This window comes from Lolium perenne, chromosome 2 (assembly GCF_019359855.2).
Source record: "Lolium perenne isolate Kyuss_39 chromosome 2, Kyuss_2.0, whole genome shotgun sequence".
Lineage (NCBI taxonomy): Eukaryota > Viridiplantae > Streptophyta > Magnoliopsida > Poales > Poaceae > Lolium > Lolium perenne.
Window position 1 is genome coordinate 186,488,884 of NC_067245.2, and position 18,055 is coordinate 186,506,938.

Genomic DNA, 18,055 nt, shown 5'->3' on the forward strand with positions numbered 1-18,055 from the left:
CTAGTAACCGACTCGAAACGTGCGACGTGGGCGTGACCGACGTTGCCTAAGGTTTCCTGAGCCTATATTATCCCTTGCCCGACTACGATAGAAACACAGTTGATACACGAGTTAGAGTTTTGCCACCTCTCACTGCTTGCGCCACCACCGTAGCCTATTCCATCCCACCGGCATGCGAGAACGGGAGAACGGGTCTCTAGAACGACTCGCATTTGCGATCCTGTACGAGAGAGGACGAATTAGCTTTTTCGGAAGCACTCTACGGGACTGCTCAAGCTCTTCATAATGGGTCGTCTTCCTTATTAGTCGGGCGGTGCTCCCTACCATCATTGTCAACGTCGTCTACTTCGATCCGTCTTCACCAACTTTGTCATCAACAACATTACCGTTGCGACGACGACTACTACACCTCCACCAAATCGGTATGTGCAACATATCCCAATCTGTTTAGCGATGGATGTTGTAGCATATGCACTGTTGTTGTTCATGTTGCTTAATACATCTAGTGTGTTCGAGTTTCACATGTTAGTAGCTGATGTATTCATATTTAATATTCTGGAATTAATCACGGAAAATCTGCTAATTATCCAACACTGAGCACCGGGGCCGAGCGGAGCGATAGGCATCATCCGCCCATGGCATTGGGTCGCGGCGGCGCGACGCCAAGGAGGAGAATCAAGGGGCGAGGAGGGGGATCAACGGGAGGAGACCTAGAGATTGGTTGAGCTAGCCATGGTGGGCAACACTGTTCGCAACTCGCGTGTTCGCTTCCGTGTGGTTAAACTGGGGAAAGAGTAAGCAAAATTGGGCTTGCCGGCTGGGTCTGTTGATAGGCTGGTGACGAGCTAAGTTACAATACCTAGTAAAAGGAAATTACATTTTTGAAAGGAGGGCAACAACCCACTTTCGCCTCCACGATGCGAATCCCGTGAGTTGTCGTGGTTTTAGTTTATTATGAAACGGAGGGCATACCATATTTGTATATCTTCAATGCAACTGAATATGGTGTGGCCAGGAGTTGCTTCAACGTTAAGAAAAATACCAACCTCTTTTCCACCTCCGCTCTCTGTCTTGCACCCAACACTCCATCCCTCCTGCCACCCAAATTGACCGTACCACGAGAGCCGCTTCCTGCAAGGAGACGATAGCAATCTAACCATCAGCCACCCAACACTCCATCCCGCCGGAACACTTCTACCCGTCGTCTTGACATGTTGTAATATGTTTTGGTTGACTACTGATAAGGGAACTAAGATACTAACCAAATCACCAAGTGGTTTATGTTTTAGTCCACTGCAAGTGAGATTTGGTCACATTTCAAGTCAATGGTGACCCTCAAAACGTGAGAGAAGTTAAAAATATCAAGGCTAGCCTGTCGTTTAGTCATAGCTACGGCATGCTATGAAAATGGGTAGACTAGAACGAGCAAAAGAAAATTATAAATCTCTCATAATAATTCCTGCAGAATATATAATTTATTGGTATATCTACTTTTTCATAATATTAGAAAGTTTGAAACTATCGAGCCAGTTGGACGATGCTTGCAAACATGTGAGAAAGAGAGTTGTTTGGTGCAACAATGTAGTTCGATCCTTTATATGTATGATTTTTTGAGTTTTGTGGAAAAAAAACTGTCATGTTAATGGGTTGCTCCAGAGGCGTCCATATGGAAAATGGTTCAATCGGTGTTATTTGACGCCAAAAAAGGACAAACCCTATTTATACATTAGCATGGGCTATTGCACCCCGCTCACGAGGGAGAGGCTTGGGCCACGACCCTGGCAACAAGAACCTAGAGATTTCAGGTTTTTTTGCAATTTTTTTTGAAACTAGGTTGTGTGTATTACTTAACAAGTAGAGTCAACGGTACAATAACCCTTACAATCCCCGTTAACCCTTTCCAACACGCAGGAAGGAAAAGAGTCCAATAACACACCCCCATACCCCACATTTTTACAAAAACTAGTAATATCATGTGCCACATAATTACCAGCTCTATTGACCTTTTGCACTTCATAACCTGGAAGCATACTTAATAAATCTTTTATGTCCGACATGACAAAAGCCAATTGGGAATTTCTCCTCCTTAATCACATTAGCATTGTCACACTCCACCACCACGTGTGTTGTTGCTAGTGCAATAATAGCTTTAACACCTTCCAGAACTTTCAGCCATTTCTGCATTGAGGCAATGATTAGTTAACCCCTAGGCCGTAACTAATACCTTGCCTTCATGGTCTCTTAACACAGCGCCCTAGGTTCCCTTATTTTCCTCAATTGAGAAGCTAGCGTCAACATTTAGTTTTTTGCCATCTTTGGAACATTCTAGAAGGTTCTAGTCAGTTTTTGGTTCTAATCTCGGTTTTTCTGATGGATTTTAAAACATGTTCAAATATTCAAGATATTCATTTTAAAAAAAGTTCATATTTTGAAAATGTTTAATTTTGAAAAATGTTTAGATTTTAAAATAGATTTTGGAAAAATGAGTTCCGTTATTTTGGGCCGCTCCCAATGCGGCCCATGCAGGTTGGCGCTATCAGTACCGTGCGTGAGCGGCGAATAGGGGCTCCCGAAGGAGTAGTATTATTCTATACATTCGCCTCCAGCCCAGCCCGGCCCACCCAGCAGATACTACATGCAGCTCGAGAAGAGCCCTGTGTGAGCAGTAGCCAGTAGCCGTGCGCGCGCGCGAGCGAATGCCAGGCGAAGCCGCCGCTGTGACGGTCCCGGCGTACCGCACGCTCATCCACCGCCTCGCTTCCACCGGCGGCGTCGATGCCGTCCACGACGCGCTCGCCGCCGCGCTCTCCGCCCTCGCCCCCGCCTCCCTCCACCCGCTCTATGTCGCCTGCATACGCGCCTTCGCCCGCGCCGGCCACCTGCAGGCCGCCGTCGACGCCTTCGAGCGCATGGACCTCTTCGCCTGCCCGCCGCAGGCCCCCGCCTACAACGCCATCATGGACGCCCTCGTCCGCGCCCACCACCACCACCAGGCCCACAAGGTCTACGTCCGGATGCTCGCCGCCGGCCTCGCCCCGGACCTCCACACCCACACCATCCGCCTCCGCTCCTTCTGCCTCACCGCCCGCCCGCACGTCGCCCTCCGCCTCCTGCGCGCCCTGCCAGACCGCGGATGCCACGCCAGGCCCGTCGCCTACTGCACCGTCGTGTCTGGCCTCTACGCGCACGGCCACGCCCACGACGCACGTTGCCTGTTCGACGAAATGCTGCGCGGACCTTCACCATTCCCTGACATTGCTACTTTCAACAAGGTCCTGCATGATCTCTGCAAGAAAGGGGACATCTCCGAGGCCGCCGCGCTCCTCCCCAAGGTTCTCAAGCGGGGGATGTCCCTCAACCGGTTCACCTACAACATCTGGATCAGGGGGCTCTGCGAGTGCAGCAGGTTGGCCCAAGCCGTTGCGCTTGTGGAAGATATCATGGACGAACACATCACTCTCACGCCAGACGTCGTGACCTACAACACCCTCATCCGTGGCCTTTGCAAGGGCTCCAGAGCACGGGAAGCTGCGCAGTATCTTCGTAGGATGATGAACCGGGGCTGCACGCCAGATGATTTCACCTACAACACTATCATCGATGGGTACTGCAAGATGGGCCTGATGCAAGAGGCTACCGAGCTCCTAAGAGATGCCGTCTTCAAAGGTTTTGTGCCGGACCGGGTCACGTACTGCTCCTTGATCAACGGGCTGTGCGCTGCGGGTGACGTCGAGAGGGCGCTGGAGCTGTTTAATGAGGCTCAGGCAAAAGAACTGAATCCCGATCTTGTCGTCTACAACTCTCTTATCAAGGGGCTCTGTCGCCAAGGGCTCATCTTGCAGGCCTTGCAGGTCATGAACGAGATGTCTGAAGGCGGCTGCCATCCCGACATTTGGACATACAACATTGTTATCAACGGGCTATGCAAAATGGGAAATGTTTCAGATGCTACAGTTGTCATGAACGATGCCATTTTCAAAGGATACCTTCCTGACGTCTTCACCTTCAACACATTGATCGATGGCTACTGCAAGAGGTTCAAGCTGGACAGTGCTCTTCAGCTGGTTGAAAGGATGTGGACATACGGCATCATGCCTGATGCCATCACATACAATTCCGTTCTCAATGGCCTCTGCAAGGCCGGGAAGGCCAACGAAGTCAACGAAACATTCAAAGAGATGACCCTTAAAGGATGTCACCCAAACACTATTACCTACAACATACTCATAGAGAATTTCTGCAAGTCCGGTAAACTGGAAGATGCCTCTGGGGTGATAGTGAGGATGAGTCAACAAGGACTAACCCCTGACGCTGTCAGTTTCAACACACTTATTCATGGATTCTGTAGGAATGGTGAGCTTGAGGGAGCTTACATACTGTTTCAGAAAATGGAGGAAAGAGGCTACTCCGCAACAGCTGATACATTTAATATCCTAATTGGTGCCTACTGCAGTAAGCTGAATATGCAAATGGCTGAAAATATTTTTGATGAAATGGTCAGAAAGGGCTATAAACCTGATTCATATACCTATCGTGTCCTGATTGATGGATCATGCAAGACTGCAAATGTCGACTGTGCATACGAGCGTCTCGTGAAGATGGTAAATGACGGTTTCGTTCCTTCGATGGCAACTTTTGGTCGTGTAATAAACACACTCGCAATGAACCATCAGATTTCAGAAGCTGTTGGAATTATTCATATTATGGTGAGAATTGGAGTTGTTCCTGAGGTTGTAGATACCATCTTGAGTGCTGATAAGAAGAAGATAGCTGCACCAAAGATACTTGTTGAGGACTTGATGAAGAAAGGTCATATTAGTTACCCTACTTATGAAGTGCTGCATGAAGGAGTGAGAGATAACAAGTTAAATAGAAAGCATCAACAAATAGAGTATATTTAAGAGGCTGCCTCACAAAAACAACATCAATCATTCAGAAGCACCAAGGCAGCACAACTTTGATGGCGTCCCTATGAAGTGCTTATTCGAGAAAAATCACTAGAGGTGCTTATGTTATTAGGTCCTCAAAATATTGGATGCAACCAACCTTATTACCTCTCAAGGCTATGTTATCATGTTCTGCTCATACTATGCAGAGCATCTGTTTCTTGATGCAGGTTGACAAAGGTCTGTGGTAGTTCTCTATGCTTCACACTCCTTATATTTAAATTCTTCTGCATTAATTTCAAACTGCGTTACATTAAAGGTTAATGGGCAAGGACATAAACAAGATTGCAATCTTACTAATATTTGAATAATTGTCCTGGAAATACTTAGATTTTCTACTGTCTCCAAGGTAAAAGATGCTGCATGAACTTGCTTCGCCGTCATGTGTTGTTATCTTCTGGGATTACAGTTAATATACTTATGTTACTTTTCATGTCAGATGGAGAATCTTGCTACTGGAAATAAAGTGGTGTTGTGTGATCATTCGCCGACAAGAGTTGTGCTTCCCCTGCAATTGGAAATGGTTTCGGTATGCCAACCCTTCAAAGAAGATTAGAATGAGCTCAAGTATCAAGGTTCTGGATTGACATACGTGCAAATTAAAATCTTCAACAGTCCGCCGAAATGGTCCTAAGAAGCATCTATAGTGGGTTTTCAACAAAATAGCAGCTCCACCTAGGAAGCATTAAGCATATATAATGGGTTTTCACTTTTCAACAAAATGGCAGCTCTACAGTAGTCTTATCACAATCATTGACAAGAGAATGGTGACCCCACTTCAGCTGTTATTAAAGTTATCCTTAATACTTTATGAATTAACGTCATTCATATTTTATTTTCCAGCTAACTACATTCACAAAGTCAAAGAACTGAGAACTAACCAACAAGGTATCTACTTTTTCTTCTACTCCCTCCGATATATATACTTGTATATATTACTTGCCATTAGTATAGATGTATCTAGAACTAAAATGTGTCTAGATACATCTATAGTAGAATCAACTAATATGGATCGGAGGGAGTAGTTTATATTTGTCTTCCTAAATTCCACTGTGGCTTTATATAAAGAGGTACAAGTCAACTGAATGCATACTATCAGTAAAGTTTGAAACTGAGGATTGATATGTACTCTTGAGGTGTTAAAATTTGCCCCAGAATGTAGCACTTGGTATGCAAAACTTGTAGTTCGTACATAGAACATTTTACTCACTTTATTGGATCAACAGCAGGACGGGGCCTCTTTTTCCTTGTACTGGAACCGAGGAGGTGTTGCTATTAGTGTTGATGATTGTATTTGTATAGTTCTTGCACTTGTTCGTAGCAAAATGATTCGTGGCGTATTTGTTAACTTGCTGGGCCATGGTTATTCCAGAAATTAGATTTTTTTTAGTTAGCTTCTAGTTGCACTTGTAACTTTGTAAGTTGTATTGAAAGGCAAACTATGTACGCTCTTAAATTCATAGCTGTTTGGAAGAGCAAGAGGGCATGGAAGTAAATAGCATGAAAATCCGTGTCATGAAAATTTATACATGCCCATGTTCTTGCAGCTAGTTTTGGTTGACTCTTGACAAAATAGTTGTAGTTGACTTTTTTTAGGGTTAACTAAAGTATGATTTGAAAAAAAAGGAGATAATATGGGGAAAATCTTTTAGCGTCAGATAATATACTTATCCTCCAGTCGAAGTAACCATCTTCATGCATGCTTGCTCATAAAATAGTAGTTCTATGAGTGGACTTACTGAACCACAAGACAGAATCAGCATAAACAACATATACACAGACAGAGAGAGGTTTCCATTTCTTTATGTAGACATTTTTCAAACCTGGTTGGCAGGTTGCATCCCCTTAGGCCATGATCGATCCTTATCAGCTTATGTCATTAGAATATAAAACAAAAAAATACCAAAGATAAGCCTTTTCAATTAAAATCAGGACTGGGTACTACTGATAGAACATAAAGTGTTTTGTTTCCTCTACCTTCTTGTCTTGTTCTGTGTTTTATTCAGCACATGGTGACGGCATTGATGTCGTATGGTTGTGCAGTGGTGATGGAAGAACTTTCCTCATTCTTCAAAAAGAAAATCAGAATCAAATATATAATGCTTTGACTTATCACAGGGTAGCTAGATTCCAGCACCTACCAACTATTTGTTTAAGCTTAATGCTAGTGCTAACTCATTTCCCCATTCACTTACACCCACATTGGGTCTGCAACTGCCAACTGTGGCCATGGAAAGGATCAACTTGAATTAGTATATCCATATTCTGATATCATGATGCTAATATCTCCTCCACTCTGCTCTAGCAGTTCTATATTTATTGGGGGCAATGTTTATTGTTCACATGTAGTGTTAAACTGCAAATTGCACTACACTCGAGAATATACTAGTATTTTGATAGACATTATTATTTAACTACTAACAGGACGGTCGATGGTTGGACAGGTCTTTCCCTTCAAAATTAAGTCATGTTGATATGAGGCCATTCATGCCCACCTCAAACTCTCAAACGCACCTGCTTTCTTGGCACCACCTCTCATCCCTTGTTGTTTGCTGAATCTTCTACAGATTCATTATATTCCAGTAAGTTCCAGGTCTCATCAAAACCTTGTTAGCTAGCATCCGATCAAACTTTTCTTTAGGGGTATTATTTTGTGCTTTCTTGTACATCTGAAATGGAATACTTGATTTTGAAAAGTTTTCCCCTCTTTCCGCTTTCGCCGTTAGGGAATATATGGAGGTTAATTGTTGAAGTACAGACCTCATAAGCTTGTATATCTAATCTCACGAGTTACAACCCACATGTTTAGGTGTTCAAAGTACTAGTTAGAGAGTATGAGCTGTTCGTTGATTTGCCCAACCAACAATCACTTTGTTCTTATTCTCATTCATTTCTGGAAGTCATTTTTTGCTGATGTCTGAATAAAAAACCTGCAGCACCGGACTCTCAACCAGAAAAGGTTGTGTTCTTGCATTCAGGTCTGCAGCAGCTGCTTTCAAGATGTTGCCGCTTGAACATAAGCCTGAGTGTTGAAATTTGTGGATGGCAGTGACCTGCAGAACCTCCATGATATCTGCCTTCCTTTCTTTCAATTCTTGTGCTTCTTGCTTTTAATCTCTCAAGGTGTTTCAAAGGGCAGACTCCCACTGCAAGTGAGCGCGTGAGGGAGGGAGAGTTATGGGAGTTGTGCTTCTGGATTTCTTGGGCCAATTGATCAAACAACGAGCTTGTCTACGGTGGAAGCAAGCAGGCCGAGCTTCTTACCGTTGCAGTTAGCCACTTTATATTTTCTGAAAGCTCACTCGCAGTCTGCCACTTCTCTTTGCTTGTGTTTGTGCATGAGATTGAGCTGTGGCCGCATGGGGCTCAACAAAGAATTGTTGCAAGGTTTGTGTTCTGATGGTCTATGGAAATATGCAGTTTTTTGGTCACTCGAAAGCGAGAATGGGTAAGCTCTACAGTTTGTTATCTTGGATTTCTTCTTATCTGATTGGAGAATAGTATTGAACCAACATGGTGCATCAAAGAAAAACAATGAAGATGAATCAAAATGATGATGATTCTCGTGTCATAAAATTTATCAATGCTTATGACCATCCTTCAAGTGCATTCGGTTAGTTTGAAAATATAGTGACAGCTTATAAGTTATGACTGACAATAGAGCTACTGGTTTCTGGATGTTGTGCATAGAACACAAGCCCACAGTTTGTCCATGCAGTTGGCATGCACTAATACAAACATGGCATGTGAACTTTATTTTTATTATGGACTGGCATTTAGAATTTTGTAATTGTAAGTCTTGTTCGTGCAAGCCATATTTCACTCTTTCAAATGCATGATTGGCAAATTAACTTTCCAGGATATTTCACTCTTTCAAATGCATGATTGGCAAATTAACTTTCCAGGATATTGACTTGGGGAGATGGTTATGTTGATAAGATGACCAAGGATACCCAAAGAAGAGATCTTTATGATAATCTAGCTGATAGTGATAATCAGATAATATCACATATTTGGTCCAACAATGACCAGTATCAAAGCTATCCATTGTGCCCAGTGTTGTGCCCCATCGAGGCAGCATTGCTGAGCATGTTTTGTCATTCTTATTCTCTTGGAGAAGAGTAAGGATGAGTACATATTGTTCATTTTTTTATAGTCAACGTTACATGCACGTGTTTGATTGTCTAATTCCAACTTGACAGAATTATTGGTAAAGTAGCGGTTACGGGACAACATTGCTGGATATCTGCAAATGATTTTCGTTCAACATTAGTCTATAAGGTAAAGTCAGTTTACAGTTTCCTTTCCGTGGCGCAACTCTTGAACCCGCATAGCACTGGATGAGGTTTCAGGCTTTAGTAACTTTACTTTTCAGTATCACGAGGACTGGCAATTTCAGTTTGCAGCAGGAATCAAAGTAAGACCCGCTTACTATCACTTGTCCTCTAAGCTAATGTACATATGTGTTTAACCAGCAATTGCAAACTTATGCTTCACTAATGTGGTTTTTATTCTTTACCTGTAGACAGTTTTGCTTGTACCGGTGATTCCTCATGGGGTTCTTCACCTGGGCTCTTTACATATGGTATGTTCAATTAAATTTTCCACCCACATGTTGGATTAGTGCATATTGGTATTTAAGTGAGAACTCAACATGATTTACAGATATTTTTTACATTGTTCACTTAATTATTCCCTGTATATTTTCTTAGTTGACATGTGATATTTAAGTGACAGTAACAACATGGTTTAGACATTATGATTTTTTTAGAAAAATATTCCATTCTAGCATGAAACCAATCAGGTTCAGTTAATGAATCAATACATAGCACGTGGGGGTACCTTCCCAGCAGCATGGTTTATAGAACCTGCACCATTACTGCATAATCAGTGTATTGTTGGCAAAAACAACATGATAGTGGATGCTATTTGATGCTGAACAATCTTAATATATAGTGTTGTTGAGGCTCTTCCTTCACAAGGTTCGTATCTCTTCATACTAATCATAGTAGCAAATTCTCGACCTTCAGGTTCTGGAAAGTTCAGCGTTGGTGACACTCGTGAAGGACTTGTTCTATAAGATCAACGACCCCTCGATTCTTCATAATCCTTCAGCCACAGGGTTTGTCTCCTTGAAGAAACCTACTGCAAGTCTATTGGCGGATCCCCCAGACACACTTGCCCATGACTTATTTGATTTGATCAACAGCTCTGCTCAGCTTTTGAGGGTTGATCATCTTAATCTATCACACCCCTTCACTGCGTCAGAGTTTCCAATGGTAGATGATGTCATTGCAGGGGCGTATGTTACTGGTATAACAGCTTGCCCAGATGAAACTTCTGATGCCAATGAGAGTGATCTGTGGACCAGTGCACATGAAGGACCATCTGAACTTACTCACTGCAAGACATTGTTCGAGCAAGACATGACCAATCCCAATAGCAAACTGAGTTGCAGACCGGTAACTAACATGGAAGATTCAGATTATAATAATATTGATGGTTTTACTCTTGCATATATGGCACAAGAATATCAGGAGAACACACATGGTACCACTACTGTTTTAAATGATGATTTTGTAACTTCAAATTCTTTGGTTCATTCAAAGCTGCACAAAGATGTTGAGGCTATGCCCAGGGAAGATCTTGAGAACTTCGTGTGGCATAGTAGATCTAAACATCAAGAGTTTACAAGCCATTCTCTCCTTCAAGCGAATGAAAGCAGAACATGTTTTTACTCGCATCTTGAGAATAACGAGTATGCAGAGTTCTTACTAGACGCTATAACCTGTCAGGTTGGTAGTATTCCAAACAGTGTCTCTTCGCAGTCAACTGGTTCTTTGACTTCATCCCAAACACAAATTCAGAGAGAAGATCATGCAGTGAGGCTGGAGGAATTGTCAGTTCCAAACCACCCTGGTGGCCAGGATTTTTCACCTATCTCAGTCAATGATGGCTTCATGAGTTATAAAGTGACTGTTTCATCCCCTGCGGAAATCAACAAGACAATGACTGAAGAATGTATGGGTCGTACAATTCAAGACGTGCGAGGAGATTCAGTTAAAATAAAACATGGATGCAGAAAAACTGAGCTGCAGAAAGCAAGACCTAGAGACAGGCAGCTAATCCAAGACAGAATGAAGGAGCTGAGGGAGCTCATTCCAAATGCCACAAAGGTAGAGCTTCTAAATTCTGAAATGTATCTCCCTATTTTCAACTGTGTTTGTTTGAAAGAGACAAACAGTGTATTGATTCAATCTTCTTGCAAAAACAGTGCAGCATTGATGCTCTCCTGGACAGTACAATAACCCACATGGTGTTCCTCCAAAGTGTATCCGAGAAAGCTGAGAGGGTGGGTTTCTTCGAACTTATCTGTCATACTCCCTCCGTCACGGTTTAACAGGCGCACACGTAGTTTAATACAAAGTTTGACCATTAAGTTAGTCAACAAAATATATATTATATATCTACAAAAATCTATAACATTAGATTCGTATTCAAAAAAGGTTTTAAATGATATGACTTTTTTGACATATATTCTATATTATATTGACCAAAATAATGGTCAAAGCAATTTTTTGTACTACGTGCGCGCCTGTTGAGACGGAGGAAGTACTGAAGATTTAAGTTCATACATTATTTGCAATTTATGTGATATGTGAATTCTAATCTTCATCGACTTTGTCGTCATATCATAGTAGATTCTGATAATCGGACCATTTATCTTTCCAACACAGCATTTCATTTTAACATTTTAGGAAAAGTTCAACCGAGTGGAACCCATGAGGATGTTAGGTGCAGTTATAATTTGTGGGGTTCCTTTTTCTTGGACTTGGATCTGGATTATACTCTATTTAAACAAGCCATACACTATCCTTTCTTCATTTCCTCATGTTGGTAATTATTTGTGTTTGTAAACTACAAACCATGATTTGCTATTGCATGTTAGTTCGTACCATATTGTCAAGCTCTTAACATAATACTAGATGACCATATAATAAGTGAATACCATGTCGTTGGAACAGCTTCAGGACAAAATAGGAAACAGGGAGCTTCAGGCCAATAAGAATCTGGAAAACTGTCCACTGAGAGTCCAAGAGCTCGAGCAATCTGGTCATCTTCTCATTGAGGTCAGTAATGATGCATGCACTAGTTTTTCATCGATGTATCGGTAATCGTGCCTGTGTTACTTAATCTATGATTGTTTGAATCATTTGTACCCAGATGGTGTGCAAGGGGTATGACGTCTTCTTCGAGATTGCCCATCTGTTCAAGAACCTTGAGGTGAGCATACTAAAAGGAGAGCTGGAGTACCGTTCGGATGAGCTCTGGGCTTGCTTCGTCATCGAGGTACATTGTAGTTCCCTGCTAGTTAGAATGTTTCCAGCCACTTATGTTTCTAAGAATCTCATATCTGACATCCCACTCGCAGGCTTCGGAATGTTCAAACAAGATGCAGATTCTCTGTCCGTTGATGCATCTGTTGCAGAGGAGATGATCATGTTTTGTGACTTGTGTTGTGTCGTTTGGTTATGGCTAGCCATTTTCCCGCTTGAAGTGTGGCTCATTGAATAATGTACAGGAGACATGTGGTGCACTGGAACAACAGTTTGTTAATTGCAGACATCTGAGACTTGCTAGCTTGGTTCTTATATTTTTATTTTATTTTGAAAGCTTCACTATCATCTGAGGCGACCCAGAATTAATTGTGCTATTAAATAATATACTGTACTTTCGTCACAAGTTGTGCAATGCTATGATGTAAGAAAACATTGTATAAAGTTCATCTTATGGAAGATATTTAGAAACTACATCCTAGGAAATAACAGACTAAACTCCATTCATTCATTTTCCAAAACCACCAGCTTCTAGGAAAGCAGTAGAGTCTGTGACTACCTAGCTAACAGACTAAACTCCATTCATTCATTTTCCAAAACCACCAGGCTTCTAGGAAAGCAGTAGAGTCTGGGACTACCTAGCTAAATACAGCACACAATGTGTCAATCGACTGGAGCATCTTCACATGACAAGTTTTGCTAGCACACATCAACCTGCTATAAAATGGTCAATACTACGGGCTTGCAACTAATGCCACAAAGAGCCATCAGAGTTGGAGATTATTCACATGATACTTGGATCCAGATCAACATTTTGTCACCGAGCACTTCACATAACTCCAGTCATAGTAACATTCACACGAAGCAGAGACAGCAAAAGGCTACATTAGTTCACAGCATCCATCTAACATCTAAACCCTCCTGCGGGTGCGCCTGTCACTACCCTCAACGGTTTCAACTGGATTTGCATCTTCGTTGATACTAACTCCCCTTTTCCGGTTAACAGATGATGCAGGATCATCATCCACTACTGCAACGGTTGCTAACAAATCAGACAGCAAGGACGGACATGTCTCCTCCAAGTAATTAAAGCCTTCTGTCACCATCACAGCTGAACAAAGACAACAAAGGAACAGGGCAAGATGAGAATTCCAGCAGACAGATGGATAGCTTATTATAAATTGGAATTAAAAATTACAGCACAAGACCAACTGAATCTAAGTACAGGCCAAACTTGTGCAAAAAAACATTCTAACCACATCAACGGAAGTTTTACAAGGAGCCTAAATGGCGAAAATTACAATGGCATCGAACAGTAGGGGAAGTCCCTACATGAGAAGATACTTCATACTTGCAAAAAACATAATCATACGAAGAATACATCATAGGAAGATTATTATTCAAGAACTGAAAGTGCTAGCGAACATCAACTGGATGGCATTAACATGTCTTTGCCAATTTATGTATGAGTATGGAACATGAAGGACCTTCTGCAAATCCAAGGGGATAGATGCATTATGAAGCTCAAGGTGTGAATTGTTCTCCTTAACTTAATATGGTATTGTTACCATTTATTCTCTTGAAATCGTTGCTGTATGTTTATAGGGAGCAGATGTGAGGACAGTCAATTACAATAACTGACTTGCTTTATGATTTCACTTTCCTTATTGAAATCTAGAGAGGCTCTATGTTACTAAAAACGATAACCTAAGAGAATTTTGTAGTACTGCTTTAGAGAATATTACTTGTACTACTTTAGGGAATAACTAAAGAATACAATCCCACAGCTAGCTAAGAAGTAGCACATTTTGGTTCAAATGTACAGTTTGCAAGACTTAATCTGATAAGTATGGCAAGTTAGAAACTCTCATTTCCATGCATAAATATCTAACCCATGCTTTTGATAGCAGAAGTATCTGAACTTAGCCTTTTCGTGCTATTGTTCCAGGAACTCCACAAACAATATTTAGAGAGAATAATACATATTAAAGAAGTTACACAAATTAAGTGTTGTCTAGCAAGCATTTAAAGAGACCAGCCAAACAAACCAGTGGGGGGGAATCTGAAAGAGACAGTTGTGGCTAAAATAAAGACAAGAATGGAAAGGTGATTCTTATGTCGAAAAAAGATATTTGGAATTAGAATGCACAAATGATTATTTAAATGTCAATGCACCACAAAGCAATGATAAAAACACACTGCAAGTGAGAGCAGGAGCCTCATGCCCCCACCCTCTGGCACAAATACATCACACTGGTGGCGCATACCGCATATGCGCACAGATTGGCTTATGGAACTTACAGTTATGAGTTTTCAGCATTAGTGGATTACACTTGCATGATTACTGAGATTTTCAAATAAGCAACTGGTACTAAATATGAGAACATATTTATCAAACTTGATACTGCAAGTTGCTGAGAACAACATCAAACTATGTAAGGAAATTATAAAAACATAAAGAATAAGAGTGTTTTAACAATCCTAATGTATCCCCAACTATGTTACACCATCCGAGCATTTGAGCTTTTTTGCAATCATTCTATAGAACTGTCGTCATTTTGCTAGTGAGCACACATACACATGGTGAAACTTCCAAAGAAATAAAAAGTGGCAGTTACAGGATCAAAAATTTGTGCAGTATTGGAGTAAGACTAGTGAAGCAAACAGTTATAATATGTATCCTAGATATTCTATCAGCATTCTAACTGCCATTTTCAGAATATTAAAAAGGGACAGCCCAGTTTTGCCTACAACAGAATAGAAGGAGGAAAACTCTATGCAATAGAATTTAGATTCAATTATACACCAAAATTTCTAAGAAAGTACTCCGATACTGGGAAAATACTGAAAAACAGAAGATACACAGTGGTGTCTAATATTATCAACAAAAGGCTGCACATATATTCTGGAGAGGAAGGGAATACCTCCCAGGTTTTGTCGAACGGCAGTGAACTTTAGACATGCAGACTTGAGCTGAGCACAATGATGCTGTTCAGCTAGGGCTAATGTTGTGGCAACTGTTTCAGAAGTGAGGTCATCACATAACTTTGCCTCACACAGGATTCGAAGCCGATCCAATCCATATCTGTCAGCTGCTGCCAGCAAATGCTGTATTACTGCAGTAGATGTCCACATTGAAAAAGATCCAGCTAGCTCATGAATACCAGGGAGTTCATCAGAGTAAATGAAATTCACCATTGCCTGCATTGGAAGAGAGGTCATAACGTTACCATAAAGGGTGTTTCAATAAACTATCAATATAAACTGAAAAGCAGTGCGGTTGGCATGTAACCATTACCTTGAAGACGATAGGTTCAACATCCTCCACGACAACCCTGTCCAAGTCAGCTTTGCCAATAGGTCCAAAGAATTGCGCTTTGAATACAGGGGAGCGAGTTGCAAGAATCCATTTATGTGCCTGTACTTGCTCATCACCTACTTCGAAAGTTATGTCACAGCCAATGCGGAGTCTGAGGAGGTCCTTGAAGCAACGGCCAATGTCAGATGGGGGAACATCAATGTGGATATTCTTTGGTGTTTCGAGATGGTTCTTGACGACGCCTACTGTGCAGTTCATGACTAAGCAATCATCCTTGAGAAAATCTGATGTTTCTAATTGTGTCCTTCTGAAGAAGCGCTTGTAACCCCTAAATGGAGTAAATCACAGTTAGCTGCCATCACGGAATGGAAACTCAGGGAAATGCGATTTGAAGGAATTTAGGTTGCACATATAGATAGAGAGTAAATGGCGGGGAGGAATTTACCACATGGATCCTCTGTACTTGAGGGTGTATGGTCCGGCCTGCATGGATCGGTCAAAATGGGAGTGAACCTTGTGGCGTGCGCGGCCGGACTGGTCGAGGAGGGTGAGCTCGAAGAGGGCGCGGACGTCGGTGCCCTCGGAGGCGAGGGCGACGAAGACGGAGACGTAGCTGGCGTTGTCCTCGTGGTTCTTGCCGTCGGGGTAGACGTAGACGGCCCAGTCGTAGCCGCCGACGGCGAAGGTGTCGCTGGAGAGGTGCCGGCCGGGGCCGATGCCCTTGGCGAGGGAGAAGCCCTTGAGGGTGTACTGGTGCGAGCCACGCACGGTCTCGGTGACCGACCGCGACCACGACGGCCGCGGCACCGCCATCGCGCAAACCCTAGGTAGGCGAGATCAGGTTAATTCGGGCGAGAGGAGCGGGGGGTTGGGCGGGAGTGAGTAGATTACGCTTGGTATTGGCGGTGGGCTGCGGCGGCGCGGAGGAGAGAGAGGAGACCGAGCTGCGCCGCGCCGCGCCGCCTGGTTCCGGGGAGGCGGCCCGTCGATGAGGATGACGAGGGAAAGGAGGAGGGTGGGGTAGGTATCTGTTGATCATTAAGATTATTGGCATAATAAAGCCATTTCATTTTGGAAGAGCGTTTTTCTTCTTTCGAGTTTCCACTTTCTTGTCTAGTCTACGATAACTAAATTTGTCAGTGGACCCAAAATCATTTGAGGGCAGCTAGCAATACAGAGTCTCTGAGGCCAACTCTAGCTGTAAATTTGTCGAAATTGTAAAAAGACGGGTAGTTTTAAGTCTTCCTCGAAAAATCCGTGCAGATTAGTAAACTCGGATTTTGGTGGGACGGACATTTCCCCTCCCTCCTTTCCCGCTCCCGTCTCATCGCCGCCACTGATCTACCTCAGCACTCGCTATCTGGCGCTTCCGTGACCCGGGTTCGACGCCATGGACCTCACCGAGCTCCCGCACGCCACTGGCATGGTCGTGCGGCCTTAACTGCCACCTCCCGTGGCTCCAATAGTGTGCGCGGGTGCCCTGCCTCAAGAAGAGGAAGCGTGCCGGCACCCGCGTCGTCGTCGCTGGTGTTGCACGGGTTGCGGGCTCGATGGCCCGACCGAAAGGTGGGGTGGCGCGGAAGAAGCCGAGGGACAGCGCGGAGAAGAAGCAACTCGTGCACCGCAACGGCCTTTCTCCCGCCACCTGATGCATGTAAAATGCATACATGAACTTTGTCCTTTATCATATTTAATTCCCACATATTTGCAACATACATGATGATAATATCATGTTTTACATTGATTTATGGGGATTTACCAATGATCCCCTTTATTTGGGTTATAACGCTGCAGAACAGGAAAATCATGTTTTGTGTATTTTTCACTTTTAGAGACCTATACGGAATCAAATTGACCTGAGATTTCCGGAGCGTTACTTTTTCATCAGGAGAAGCAGCATGGGCTCTGGAAGCTCACCTGGAGAGGCCTAAGGGCCAAAAGAGGGCAGGTGGTGCGGCCTCTCTTTGCCCTGATTCTTTCGTGAACCGACGCATTTCGCCCTAAAAACGACTATATATATGATCCCGAAGAATTATCGGGTGGAGAGCACTGCACAAACACAGAAACACGAAAATGGAGGCTGCTGCAGAGAAGATTGGAGGGGGAAACTCGGTCGGGATCACCGCTGGAGGGATCGCCACCTTCTTCAACGTCTTCATCATCATCACCATGACCAAGCCGGAGTAGTTCACCTCTCGACTACGGGTTTGTGGCAGTAGCTTGATCTATTTCTCTCATGTTTTTCATAGTTTTTAGTGCCATATGAGATGCCTATCATGATTATGGTCATATGTGTAATACCTATGTGGTGGATCCTTATTCTATGATATTGTTTTGTGAGATCTGATCTTATTATATGGTGAGATGTATTGATAGATGCATATTATGTACCCCATTCTTAACATTATGTACTCATCCAACATCTATGCACGAGCGTGTGTGGGGTGATGTGT

General features: G+C 42.9%; 3 protein-coding genes across 10 annotated transcripts; 2 read left to right on the forward strand and 1 right to left on the reverse strand.

Annotated features, from left to right (window-relative positions):
- Positions 1 to 2,678: 2,678 nt before the first annotated feature.
- Positions 2,679 to 8,990, forward strand: LOC139829816 (uncharacterized). Of its 8 annotated transcripts, none has more exons than XM_071826388.1 (6): positions 2,679 to 5,126; positions 5,386 to 5,713; positions 5,790 to 5,834; positions 7,371 to 7,528; positions 7,883 to 8,394; positions 8,852 to 8,990. In XM_071826388.1, exon 1 carries the CDS (start codon positions 2,697 to 2,699, stop codon positions 4,899 to 4,901), a length of 2,205 nt encoding a protein of 734 aa, XP_071682489.1. In that variant the 5' UTR covers positions 2,679 to 2,696; the 3' UTR covers positions 4,902 to 5,126; positions 5,386 to 5,713; positions 5,790 to 5,834; positions 7,371 to 7,528; positions 7,883 to 8,394; positions 8,852 to 8,990. The 8 variants fall into 8 exon arrangements, with proteins under 8 accessions (XP_071682489.1, XP_071682488.1, XP_071682494.1 ...); XM_071826387.1 differs by having other exon boundaries at positions 7,391 to 7,528; XM_071826393.1 differs by having other exon boundaries at positions 7,391 to 7,528; positions 7,925 to 8,394.
- A 158-nt stretch (positions 8,991 to 9,148) lies between these two features.
- LOC127334135 (transcription factor EMB1444) lies at positions 9,149 to 12,689 on the forward strand. The gene is made up of 8 exons (XM_071826395.1): positions 9,149 to 9,227; positions 9,306 to 9,363; positions 9,472 to 9,531; positions 9,977 to 11,122; positions 11,221 to 11,298; positions 11,972 to 12,076; positions 12,171 to 12,296; positions 12,379 to 12,689. Exons 3-8 carry the CDS (start codon positions 9,529 to 9,531, stop codon positions 12,442 to 12,444), a joined length of 1,524 nt encoding a protein of 507 aa, XP_071682496.1. The 5' UTR covers positions 9,149 to 9,227; positions 9,306 to 9,363; positions 9,472 to 9,528; the 3' UTR covers positions 12,445 to 12,689.
- A 343-nt stretch (positions 12,690 to 13,032) lies between these two features.
- On the reverse strand, positions 13,033 to 16,627 carry LOC127334136 (BTB/POZ and MATH domain-containing protein 3). The gene is made up of 5 exons (XM_051360556.2): positions 16,494 to 16,627; positions 16,048 to 16,425; positions 15,582 to 15,930; positions 15,208 to 15,484; positions 13,033 to 13,394 (listed from the first exon to the last, which is right to left on the reverse strand). Exons 2-5 carry the CDS (start codon positions 16,413 to 16,415, stop codon positions 13,195 to 13,197), a joined length of 1,194 nt encoding a protein of 397 aa, XP_051216516.1. The 5' UTR covers positions 16,416 to 16,425; positions 16,494 to 16,627; the 3' UTR covers positions 13,033 to 13,194.
- Between the last annotated feature and the right edge of the window lie 1,428 nt (positions 16,628 to 18,055).

What these genes read in the sequence shown, in the direction of transcription:
- LOC139829816 (XM_071826388.1), top strand. Translation starts at nt 2,697, where the DNA reads ATGCCAGGCGAAGCCGCCGCTGTGACGGTCCCGGCGTACCGCACGCTC.
- LOC127334135 (XM_071826395.1), top strand. An exon ending in TCATTCCAAATGCCACAAAG is followed by an intron (nt 11,123 to 11,220) that starts GTAGAGCTTCTA and finishes TTGCAAAAACAG; the next exon opens with TGCAGCATTGATGCTCTCCT. An exon ending in CTGGTCATCTTCTCATTGAG is followed by an intron (nt 12,077 to 12,170) that starts GTCAGTAATGAT and finishes ATTTGTACCCAG; the next exon opens with ATGGTGTGCAAGGGGTATGA.
- LOC127334136 (XM_051360556.2), bottom strand. Translation starts at nt 16,415, where the DNA reads ATGGCGGTGCCGCGGCCGTCGTGGTCGCGGTCGGTCACCGAGACCGTG. An exon ending in AAGTACAGAGGATCCATGTG is followed by an intron (nt 15,931 to 16,047) that starts GTAAATTCCTCC and finishes TACTCCATTTAG; the next exon opens with GGGTTACAAGCGCTTCTTCA. An exon ending in TTGAACCTATCGTCTTCAAG is followed by an intron (nt 15,485 to 15,581) that starts GTAATGGTTACA and finishes CTTCCAATGCAG; the next exon opens with GCAATGGTGAATTTCATTTA.